The sequence below is a fragment of the Artemia sp. Qi Xiang Cuo genome, chromosome 4 (genome assembly GCF_049724085.1).
Source record: "Artemia sp. Qi Xiang Cuo chromosome 4, ASM4972408v1, whole genome shotgun sequence".
Taxonomy (NCBI): Eukaryota; Metazoa; Arthropoda; class Branchiopoda; order Anostraca; family Artemiidae; genus Artemia; species Artemia sp. Qi Xiang Cuo.
In genome coordinates, this window is record NC_142797.1 from 17,065,737 (window position 1) to 17,078,030 (window position 12,294).

Below are 12,294 nucleotides of genomic sequence, written 5' to 3' on the forward strand. Positions count from 1 at the left end.
TGTGTGTGTGTGTGTGTGTGTGTGTGTGTGTGTGTGTGTGTGTGTGTGTGTGTGTGTGTGTGTGTGTGTGTGTGTGTGTGTGTGTGTGTGTGTGTGTGTGTGTGTGTGTGTGTGTGTGTGTGTGTGTGTGTGTGTGTGTGTGTGTGTGTGTGTGTGTGTGTGTGTGTGTGTGTGTGTGTGTGTGTGTGTGTGTGTGTGTGTGTGTGTGTGTGTGTGTGTGTGTGTGTGTGTGTGTGTGTGTGTGTGTGTGTGTGTGTGTGTGTGTGTGTGTGTGTGTGTGTGTGTGTGTGTGTGTGTGTGTGTGTGTGTGTGTGTGTGTGTGTGTGTGTGTGTGTGTGTGTGTGTGTGTGTGTGTGTGTGTGTGTGTGTGTGTGTGTGTGTGTGTGTGTGTGTGTGTGTGTGTGTGTGTGTGTGTGTGTGTGTGTGTGTGTGTGTGTGTGTGTGTGTGTGTGTGTGTGTGTGTGTGTGTGTGTGTGTGTGTGTGTGTGTGTGTGTGTGTGTGTGTGTGTGTGTGTGTGTGTGTGTGTGTGTGTGTGTGTGTGTGTGTGTGTGTGTGTGTGTGTGTGTGTGTGTGTGTGTGTGTGTGTGTGTGTGTGTGTGTGTGTGTGTGTGTGTGTGTGTGTGTGTGTGTGTGTGTGTGTGTGTGTGTGTGTGTGTGTGTGTGTGTGTGTGTGTGTGTGTGTGTGTGTGTGTGTGTGTGTGTGTGTGTGTGTGTGTGTGTGTGTGTGTGTGTGTGTGTGTGTGTGTGTGTGTGTGTGTGTGTGTGTGTGTGTGTGTGTGTGTGTGTGTGTGTGTGTGTGTGTGTGTGTGTGTGTGTGTGTGTGTGTGTGTGTGTGTGTGTGTGTGTGTGTGTGTGTGTGTGTGTGTGTGTGTGTGTGTGTGTGTGTGTGTGTGTGTGTGTGTGTGTGTGTGTGTGTGTGTGTGTGTGTGTGTGTGTGTGTGTGTGTGTGTGTGTGTGTGTGTGTGTGTGTGTGTGTGTGTGTGTGTGTGTGTGTGTGTGTGTGTGTGTGTGTGTGTGTGTGTGTGTGTGTGTGTGTGTGTGTGTGTGTGTGTGTGTGTGTGTGTGTGTGTGTGTGTGTGTGTGTGTGTGTGTGTGTGTGTGTGTGTGTGTGTGTGTGTGTGTGTGTGTGTGTGTGTGTGTGTGTGTGTGTGTGTGTGTGTGTGTGTGTGTGTGTGTGTGTGTGTGTGTGTGTGTGTGTGTGTGTGTGTGTGTGTGTGTGTGTGTGTGTGTGTGTGTGTGTGTGTGTGTGTGTGTGTGTGTGTGTGTGTGTGTGTGTGTGTGTGTGTGTGTGTGTGTGTGTGTGTGTGTGTGTGTGTGTGTGTGTGTGTGTGTGTGTGTGTGTGTGTGTGTGTGTGTGTGTGTGTGTGTGTGTGTGTGTGTGTGTGTGTGTGTGTGTGTGTGTGTGTGTGTGTGTGTGTGTGTGTGTGTGTGTGTGTGTGTGTGTGTGTGTGTGTGTGTGTGTGTGTGTGTGTGTGTGTGTGTGTGTGTGTGTGTGTGTGTGTGTGTGTGTGTGTGTGTGTGTGTGTGTGTGTGTGTGTGTGTGTGTGTGTGTGTGTGTGTGTGTGTGTGTGTGTGTGTGTGTGTGTGTGTGTGTGTGTGTGTGTGTGTGTGTGTGTGTGTGTGTGTGTGTGTGTGTGTGTGTGTGTGTGTGTGTGTGTGTGTGTGTGTGTGTGTGTGTGTGTGTGTGTGTGTGTGTGTGTGTGTGTGTGTGTGTGTGTGTGTGTGTGTGTGTGTGTGTGTGTGTGTGTGTGTGTGTGTGTGTGTGTGTGTGTGTGTGTGTGTGTGTGTGTGTGTGTGTGTGTGTGTGTGTGTGTGTGTGTGTGTGTGTGTGTGTGTGTGTGTGTGTGTGTGTGTGTGTGTGTGTGTGTGTGTGTGTGTGTGTGTGTGTGTGTGTGTGTGTGTGTGTGTGTGTGTGTGTGTGTGTGTGTGTGTGTGTGTGTGTGTGTGTGTGTGTGTGTGTGTGTGTGTGTGTGTGTGTGTGTGTGTGTGTGTGTGTGTGTGTGTGTGTGTGTGTGTGTGTGTGTGTGTGTGTGTGTGTGTGTGTGTGTGTGTGTGTGTGTGTGTGTGTGTGTGTGTGTGTGTGTGTGTGTGTGTGTGTGTGTGTGTGTGTGTGTGTGTGTGTGTGTGTGTGTGTGTGTGTGTGTGTGTGTGTGTGTGTGTGTGTGTGTGTGTGTGTGTGTGTGTGTGTGTGTGTGTGTGTGTGTGTGTGTGTGTGTGTGTGTGTGTGTGTGTGTGTGTGTGTGTGTGTGTGTGTGTGTGTGTGTGTGTGTGTGTGTGTGTGTGTGTGTGTGTGTGTGTGTGTGTGTGTGTGTGTGTGTGTGTGTGTGTGTGTGTGTGTGTGTGTGTGTGTGTGTGTGTGTGTGTGTGTGTGTGTGTGTGTGTGTGTGTGTGTGTGTGTGTGTGTGTGTGTGTGTGTGTGTGTGTGTGTGTGTGTGTGTGTGTGTGTGTGTGTGTGTGTGTGTGTGTGTGTGTGTGTGTGTGTGTGTGTGTGTGTGTGTGTGTGTGTGTGTGTGTGTGTGTGTGTGTGTGTGTGTGTGTGTGTGTGTGTGTGTGTGTGTGTGTGTGTGTGTGTGTGTGTGTGTGTGTGTGTGTGTGTGTGTGTGTGTGTGTGTGTGTGTGTGTGTGTGTGTGTGTGTGTGTGTGTGTGTGTGTGTGTGTGTGTGTGTGTGTGTGTGTGTGTGTGTGTGTGTGTGTGTGTGTGTGTGTGTGTGTGTGTGTGTGTGTGTGTGTGTGTGTGTGTGTGTGTGTGTGTGTGTGTGTGTGTGTGTGTGTGTGTGTGTGTGTGTGTGTGTGTGTGTGTGTGTGTGTGTGTGTGTGTGTGTGTGTGTGTGTGTGTGTGTGTGTGTGTGTGTGTGTGTGTGTGTGTGTGTGTGTGTGTGTGTGTGTGTGTGTGTGTGTGTGTGTGTGTGTGTGTGTGTGTGTGTGTGTGTGTGTGTGTGTGTGTGTGTGTGTGTGTGTGTGTGTGTGTGTGTGTGTGTGTGTGTGTGTGTGTGTGTGTGTGTGTGTGTGTGTGTGTGTGTGTGTGTGTGTGTGTGTGTGTGTGTGTGTGTGTGTGTGTGTGTGTGTGTGTGTGTGTGTGTGTGTGTGTGTGTGTGTGTGTGTGTGTGTGTGTGTGTGTGTGTGTGTGTGTGTGTGTGTGTGTGTGTGTGTGTGTGTGTGTGTGTGTGTGTGTGTGTGTGTGTGTGTGTGTGTGTGTGTGTGTGTGTGTGTGTGTGTGTGTGTGTGTGTGTGTGTGTGTGTGTGTGTGTGTGTGTGTGTGTGTGTGTGTGTGTGTGTGTGTGTGTGTGTGTGTGTGTGTGTGTGTGTGTGTGTGTGTGTGTGTGTGTGTGTGTGTGTGTGTGTGTGTGTGTGTGTGTGTGTGTGTGTGTGTGTGTGTGTGTGTGTGTGTGTGTGTGTGTGTGTGTGTGTGTGTGTGTGTGTGTGTGTGTGTGTGTGTGTGTGTGTGTGTGTGTGTGTGTGTGTGTGTGTGTGTGTGTGTGTGTGTGTGTGTGTGTGTGTGTGTGTGTGTGTGTGTGTGTGTGTGTGTGTGTGTGTGTGTGTGTGTGTGTGTGTGTGTGTGTGTGTGTGTGTGTGTGTGTGTGTGTGTGTGTGTGTGTGTGTGTGTGTGTGTGTGTGTGTGTGTGTGTGTGTGTGTGTGTGTGTGTGTGTGTGTGTGTGTGTGTGTGTGTGTGTGTGTGTGTGTGTGTGTGTGTGTGTGTGTGTGTGTGTGTGTGTGTGTGTGTGTGTGTGTGTGTGTGTGTGTGTGTGTGTGTGTGTGTGTTACGGTGAAAGTCCGCAAATTGGTTAATGTCGACATTCACGGTCCGAAATACCTTTTTTTCTCCTTGCATTTACTCACCGTTGCCAGTCAATTTTTTCAATTTAATGCAAGGTTTGATGATGGGAGGTTAGGTTAGATTTGTTTAGACGAGCTTAGGTTGGTTTAGGTTAGCTTAAGTTAGGTTTTTAACCCATTTCTGATATTTAGAACCAAAGTTAACCTAACCTAGTCTAACTTAACCTAATCTAAACTAACATAATCTAACCTAACTTTAACTTTTACCATCATAGGTTGCATAAGTCTGAAAAAGCTGACTCGCAAAGCTAATTGAATCGAAGCAGAGAAAAAGAAATTTTGAACATTCACCGGTGTATTTCGACATTAACTAGATTTCGGACATTTACCATAACATATATATATATATATATATATATATATATATATATATATTATATATATATATATATATATATATATATATATATATATACATATATATATACATATATATATATATATATATATATATATATATATATATATATATATATATATATATATATATATATATATATATATATATATATATATATATATATATATATATATTTACATATATATTTACATAAATATTTACTATTATTGCTCGTCTAATGAGACATATAGCTCCCAAGAGCAAAGAAAACAAAAATTGTATCTATACAGTTTGGCAAAATCTGTATATACATTACACTGTATTTGCAAACAAACCTCAACGTGACGCAACATTTTCTGAAGGGTGGAGTTTTTAGGTTTATTCCCCTAAATTCTGCAGTTTACGAAAAGAATGTTGCAGCTTTCACACCCTTATATTCACTGCTAAACTTTTAAACTGTAAAATAGGGGTTTTTCGTAAAGGTTTTTTTCAATTTTTTTGGTAAAATTTTCTGGTATTTTTAGACGCTACTGGTGGAGTTTTTTAGAGGGAGTTTTTCCTTCTTTTTTTGATGTGAGTTACTTTGTGGTTTCAACCCTAACCCTGTAATATATAGACCTAACCTTACCCTGTAAATATAGCCTAATATAGATAACCCTGTAAATATAGATTGGTCCCGAGCAGTGTTACATGGTAACACACATTTTACATGGTACAATTGAAAGAAAAAGTAGAACAACAGGGAAATTTTTATACAAGACAGTGGAACGCAACTTGTATAAAAATTTCCCTGTTGTTCTACTTATTTGTTTATGATGGAAAGGCAGTGTGGTCTTCGTCGCTATTTGTACAATTGAAAGAAAATTAATATCTCGGAAAGAATTTATAATTAATTTTATGGTTCTGCCGAGTACCATCCGCTTAGAGTCTAGATAGTATTTCTTACATATTTGGTTTTCTTAATTTTCAAACTAATTTTGCATATTCAACTTATATTTGACTATGTGCCTTGGCAATAATTGAAAACCTCTTTAAATTCTGTGCTTGTATTTTTTAAGCTACTAATAATTGAAGCTACTATATACCTTAGCAGTAATTAAAAAAACCTTTAACCATCTTTGAAACCTTCTGATTGAAAACCTCCAAAGGTTCGTGTTTCTTAAACTTTCTTAAACTACTTGTTAATCCTTAAACTACTAATTTCTGATTTCTACTAATAACTAGTAATTATTACTACTTTCTTAAACTACTGATAAATGGAGACTTTTAAACCTTTTAAAGAGGGTGTTTTGCTTATATTTGACTATATTCCTTGGCACGATGCTTACCAGGATTTGAGCCGGATTTTTGTTTTGTTCCTTTTTTCTTTGAAGTTAGAACCTACTTTTGTATCATATTTGATGGTTTACAGGTTAGTTCTGAAATAAAGCCAGAGTCTTTAGTCAACTTGGCCACGCAAAAATTCCAAGAGGTGCAGAAATCGAGGGATATCTTCAAGTTTGGCTACGCTCCCGCCAAATCTGATTGTAAAGAAACAAAGACTGAGGCAAGCTCAGCTACGCATCCTCCTAAGGGAGCCCCAAACAGGCCTAACTCAGAAATGCCAGACAGTTTACCCAAGCACAGTGCGAGCTCTAGCTGTATGAGTAGCCATTTGGGGTGTAAACACGATGCGAGCCCTATCTGTGGGAGTAGCCACTCCGGGGATAGTGACGATAGTGATACAGACACTATGGAACTGAAGAAAGGACATTGTGATTGTTGTCACCATGATGGAACATCTGTTGTGAGATTTCTATTTTTCTTTTTTATTTATTTTATTTTCTCATTTTCTTTCTTTAAGGATATTGTGATTGTTGTCATCATCTGTTGTGAGATTCATATTTATCTTTCTTTTATTTATTTAGTTTCTTTCCTTTATTTTATTTTCTTCCTTTAAGGACATTGTTATTGTTGTCATTGTGATGGAACATTCGTTACAATATTCTTGTGTTTCTTTCTTTTATTTACCTGGTTTTCTTAAGGGGATAGAACGTAAACTTAACCAAAATTTTAGTTTTCCACTTTGTAGAGAAGAAAAAAAGGAATATTTAGTAAGAACAGCATATCTTAAGTTTAAGGGTCTCATGTTCCGCATGTTCCATTTTACTTTTTCGGAGTTTGTATAATTTTATTTTGTTTTGTCACAGGTATGATCTTAGGATTTTATATTAATCAACTTACAATTATTGATACGCTTTTATGTGGCTTCCCAGTATCAGAGGTTATACTGCCAAGCGATGGTGCATTTGCCCTTAAACAGCTGTATAATAATAATAATAATAATATATTGCGAAAACAGGCTTGCGCCTCTATCTACAAAAATTTAAATAATCAAATGCTTTATCACTATAATGTTTGTCAATTTTGTTCTTAAATGCATTGACTGAATCTGAGTTAACAGTGTCTGATGGTAGTGCATTCCACTCGGAGACAATGCGGTTGCTGAATGCCCATCTCCCAACATCGCTTCTGAAACGTTCTTCAGTTAGCTTAAATTTGTGACCTCTCAGGTTATTATTCTTGAATGTTATTATCTCTTCTGGAGGGATGTTGTTGTAGTATCTGTTGCATATTTTGTATACTTCAATAAGATCTCCTCTCAAAAATCGGTATGAGAGGCTTGGGAGCGACAGTTTTTTCAAACGGTCTTGGTATGACAAGTCTCTAAGTGATGGAACAAATTTAGTAGCCCTCCTTTGGATTTTTTCTATTGCATTGCTGTCTTTTTGAAAAAATGGTCTGGTTGTTGTATGACCGTATTCGATCATTGGTCTCACTAACGATTTGAAGAGTATAGAAAACAGTGTTGAGTCAGTAAGAGACAAATTTCTTCGAATAATTCCCAAGACTTGTGATGACTTAGAGATGATTGACTCGTAGTGCTTGGTGAAAGTCATATCACTGTCTATTGTCACTCCCAGGTCTTGAGCTTCTTCTTGTATAGGTATCTGTTGTCCTTCAAAGCAGTAGTGCCGAGAAATGTGTTTTGGGCCTAGCCGAATGTGACAACTTTTTTCTGTATTCACTTCCATGCTCCATTTTTTCATCCACTCTGCTATTTTGTTTAAGTCTTGCTGTAGTATTTCTGTATCTCTAAAGCTTGTTATTGCACGAAAGATTTTCGTGTCATCTGCATAAGGCAGTATCTCAGAATCAATGTTATTTGGGAGATCCTTTATGTAAATATTGAATAGTAAAGGCCCCAGAACACTACCTTGAACTACTCCACTTGTGACTTTTGTCTCATTGCTGCTAAGATATCCCTCCAGTTTTACTCGCTGAGATCTTCCTTTCAGAAAGTTGAGAACCCACTTTAGAATACTATCGCCAACATCGATAGACTGTAGTTTTCGAAGAAGTTGACTTTGTAAGACTTTATCAAAGGCTTTTCTGAGATCTAAGTATAAAATATCTACCTGCATCCTACTATCCATATTTTTTCTCCAGGTGTTTGTAGCGACAAGTAGCTGGCTTTCTGCTGATCTTTTCTTGAGGAATCCAAACTGTGTAGGTGAATTGAGGCTTCTTTTAAGTAGTTACTGTGGTGTGTTATTCTGGAGTAAACATTCGAGCATTGCGCAGTTAATACAGGTTACGCTGATCGTTATTCTAATATTTGGTTTGCACCTGCTTTCTCGTTTAAAAAGGAGTATTCCCGCTGCTTGATTCATTTCATAAGACATATTTCATGTTTCCAGCTACTTGACAAAAATGTAGCTCAATCTCGCTGCAATTTTTTGTGTCATGATTTTGAGTACTCTAGGATGTACGCCATCTGGACCTTCTGATTTGTAAGGGTTTAGATTTTTTAGTTTTTTGTAGACCATTTGTATTGTCAGTCATATTTCTTCAAACTTGCCTACGACTAGTGGTTGACATTCCTCTTGACTTTCATCTTTGTCCCTCTCTGTTATGAAAACTGTGGAAAACTGCTGATTTAGTAGGTTGGCTTTAGCTATTGGGTCGCGGATCGTTAAAATTGTTGCTGAGTTTCTAAGATCAGGAATAACCGGCTGTTCTTTTCTTTTTGAGTTCACGAAGTTCCAAAACGCCTTGGGGTTGATCTTTGAGTTTTCGGCTACTTTCCTCTCCTTTTCGCTTGCTTCTTGTCTAGTGGCTTTCCTGACTTTGTTGGCGATTCTGCGATAATTTATACGATTACTTTCGGTATCAGTCTGCTTAAGCGTCTCCCAGGCTTGCCGCTTGGTTTTATTAGGTCAAGGATGTTTCGTTTTAGAGGCGGTCGTTTAAATATTTTGACTATTGGTACATACTTCTTTGTGAGGTCTATGATTACAGATGCAAACTTTCTGTACATGCCATCTACTAGATCTGTGTTATTTAGTATTTCAGTCCAGTTAAAAACTTCTAGCTCCGTTCGCATGGTATTGTAATCACCTTTTGAATACATCCACCTCTCCTTTTTTCTCATAGTTTCGCAACTTATAATCACCTCTAAGTAAATTGTAGCCCGATTGTAGGTCCGATTTTCCAACCGGAGGACCTATAGTAAGTTCTTTTATTAGTTCCGTATTACTGCATAGGACTAGGTCCAGTAGTGTTGGCTTGTCGCTTCCTCGAATTCTTGTTGGTTTTTTAATAAGCTGTTCTAGGTAATTATCGTTCACTATCTTCAGAAATTCCCTCTGTGAGGGTGACCCGCTATGCTCTAGGACGTGAGGAAGGTTCTAATCTATTTTAGGGTAATTGAAATCTCCAATTATGAGAGTTGGTTCTGTTAATCTTTGACATATAACGTGAATATCTTTAAAGAGTACTTGGTCATTCACGGCTGTGCTATTTGGACTTCTATATATTACAGCCAAATTTAGAGTTACTTGGTTTGGTTTTGATATATGAAGCCAAATAATTTCCTGTCCATTTGTTTTTGATGACACTTTATGGATTGATAAATTGTCTAAGACGTAGCAAATAATTCCCCGACCTTCTTCTTGATCTATGTTCAAGGTGTGGCTTTTGTAGCCGTTGATGACCAACTCTGGTAAAGTTGGGAGATATCGACAGTGTTTAGGCTTAGCTTCGACCACTGCTACTATGTCTGGGTTCTTTGCTGCCATTTCTACTTTTAATTCTGATAATTTGTTTGGTAGTGAATCAGCATTTAAATATAATATCTTTAGTGTTTTTACTTTAGTAGCTTTTTTGTTAGGCTTGAAGGATGGTGACAGTTGTTTGGCTTTGGTTATTCTACTTCATATTTGCCGTTGCTCTTCGTTGGAGTCTTTACCTCGCTTCCAATGGCTCTGCATCTCCATTTGACGATCGCACTGGGTGCGGGCAGTCCTCTTCTGTTGCCGCTTCATGGCGAGCATTTGTCTCTGCATGGGCATGAGATCTGGGTGAATATATACTTTGGTACGAGTTTCTTCATTTGTTGATTTTCTTAGATTTAGAGCTGTCCTCAGGATTGTTTGTCTTTTTATCTCAATCTCTTGTGATTTTTTTTAGCTTAACTAACAAAGTGCGTGGAGTACCATCTTCTTTTGGTCTTCCAATCCGGGCAGTTTCTAGTATCTCCCCTTCAGTGATATTTGCCCCGAGCTCGTTTTCTTGAGTCAATTTGACAACCTGTGTAATGTCATTGACAGCAGTAGATTCAGGCAGCCCCATGACTACAAAATTCATCTTTTTCTGTTCTCTTAATTCCTTTTCTACTTCTGCCTGAATAATTGCATTTATTGTCGGCTGGATGTCGTGAGGTGAGGGTTTTTCACTATAATTCGAAGGTGTTGCCTCATGAGGTCTGTGAGGTTGAGCTTCTGTTAGCTGTCGCACTTGAAGTTGTAGAAGTGCTACGTTTCGTTTGGAGCAGGAGAGGCATTCGTATTTAAACAGGAGACACTCGCTATCTTCTCTCTTCAAGACCAGCACGAGATCTGCATTTATACCTCGGCAAGAGGCATGTTTCCACTCGTTGCAGAAAAAGCAGAGGAAAGAGGTGGTAATGTCGACGTCTTTGTGACAGTAGCTGCATTCTGTGTTGTTATCTGGGAAACTAGTGCCCAAAGGAATCTTTTTGGGCTCCGTAGGCTGGCTTACCGAGGGACCTTGGCTTTTGGTGAATTCTTCTCTCGGAGTCCCTCTAGTATTTTGTGCTTTTGGTGGAGGAGTTGCTTTATATTGGTCGTTGCTAGAAGATTTGCAACTATAGCATTGCCATTGTCCTCGGAGTTTGTCAGCAGCTTCTGTATTATACGCAAGACCTGTGCAACCAAAGTGGAGCCATTTTAAGCAGTCTCTGCACTGAATTCCTCCTTGAGCTCTTGTTACATTTTTCTTGCACCGTGGGCAGAGTTCTACCATATCTATGTTATTTATTTTGGCAAAGATTTTGTCAGCAAAACCTTCAGTTCAATTTGGCAACACCGGCGTTACAAGCTTTAAAGATTTAGCGGTAGATAAGACCCGTGGGAAGTGCAACACACGAATCACCTTATCCCAGCAGTTTAAGGAGAAAAATCCCGCTAGTACTGTACGGCCTCTTGAATGTTCGTTGTTGCTCACTTCTGCACAGGCTATCTCCGAAAAATGCAGCCCGAATTTTATCGCCGAAAATGGCAAAATATACTGTCTAAATTTGGCAGCTATGCAATATTTGGCAACTATGTAACTTCACTTATTCAGAAGAAACAGTCATGGCAACAAAGATGGCGCTATATGAAAATAGCAAAATAGATATCGTGCCATTCTATATAAGAAAAAAGAAGATGGTGCTGGTGAGAATACCCAGAGAGAAATACCTATACTAAGAATTATAGAAGGTCCCTCAAATACTACTCAACTAAAAATCTAGAATTAGAGTGTAGAAATCAGTATGGAAATAACCTCAAAGTAATGCAGAAGCTTTATCCCATTAAGGGCAAAGATGCAAACTCAGCTACAATAACTCTGTATATAACATAGATGGCATCAGCATAAAATCCGTATAGTTATGGTTGTAGCGACAGTTGCAACCTAGTAGAGAACGATCTACATCCCATTATAACCATAAGTTTCAAAATTCCTTAAAAAGACAATTTAGTGAGAAAAAAAAATCAATTTGTAGCTGATTCAAGAATGATGACTATTATTTTGATTAGTCTTAATAGTAAAATGTTAATTTGAAAATGTGTTTACATGAATTTTGATAAAACGCCTGGAACCCGTCGAAAATGCGTTGGATCGAAACGAAAAGCCCACAATTGGAACTACTATTGTCGAAAACCCAACACAGGAAAGTCATAGTCCCCCACCTTGAACACCTTTGAAAATTACTTCTTTTGCATGTCCCGTACTGATGTGTCCTCTTTTGTTTCTTCGCCGCTAGTGGGGCACTGGAACATCATGGAGAGCTGTTTAAGGGATCATTTGAAAGGAAATTGCTATGTCTATTCTATTTTGTTTGTATTAAGAACATCTTATTAAGTATTAAGAACATCATGGAGAGCTGTTTAAGGGATCATTTGAAAGGAAATTGCTATGTCTATTCTATTTTGTTTGTATTAAGAACATCTTATTAAGTATTAAGAACATCATGGAGAGCTGTTTAAGGGATCATTTGAAAGGAAATTGCTATGTCTATTCTATTTTGTTTGTATTAAGAACATCTTATTAAGTATTAAGAACATCATGGAGAGCTGTTTAAGGGATCATTTGAAAGGAAATTGCTATGTCTAATCTATTTTGTTTGTATTATTAAACTAAAATACAATTTCTGATAAATATTGCATCTTCATTTGGAAGATGATTTAATACCCCTATCTTTTGATAATTCACACTAAACGAACAGCTATTATATAAGATGTATATGCAATAGCTACTAACAGTTTTCTCATTGTTACCTACCAACTACAGGGTTGGAAATCATAGGGCCTTTTTTAGTGGTGGAATGCCTAAGTTTAGAAAAGTATATTTTAGGCCCATATTACCCAAATTTCGTGAGAGGTCCTTCAGACCTCTCACGAGAGAGGTAGATTTTGGAGGTGATAGATCTACTGTGATTATATAAATTTGTTTAATCTATATACGACAAAAAAAAGTTATTATTGATATTCAAGAGTTTGTATCTTTACTAAT

At 40.1% G+C, this 12,294-nt stretch overlaps 1 protein-coding gene across 3 annotated transcripts in view; it reads left to right on the top strand.

The window, feature by feature from the left end:
* LOC148952827 (uncharacterized) overlaps nucleotides 1–12,294 on the top strand; it is a 135,435-nt gene that overhangs the window by 64,405 nt on the left and 58,736 nt on the right. For all 3 annotated transcript variants that reach the window (XM_089088116.1, XM_089088114.1, XM_089088115.1), the window contains exon 9: nucleotides 5,588–5,962. In XM_089088116.1, the coding sequence (XP_088944242.1) occupies nucleotides 5,588–5,962 (375 nt within the window). The remainder of the gene's footprint in view (nucleotides 1–5,587; nucleotides 5,963–12,294) is intronic.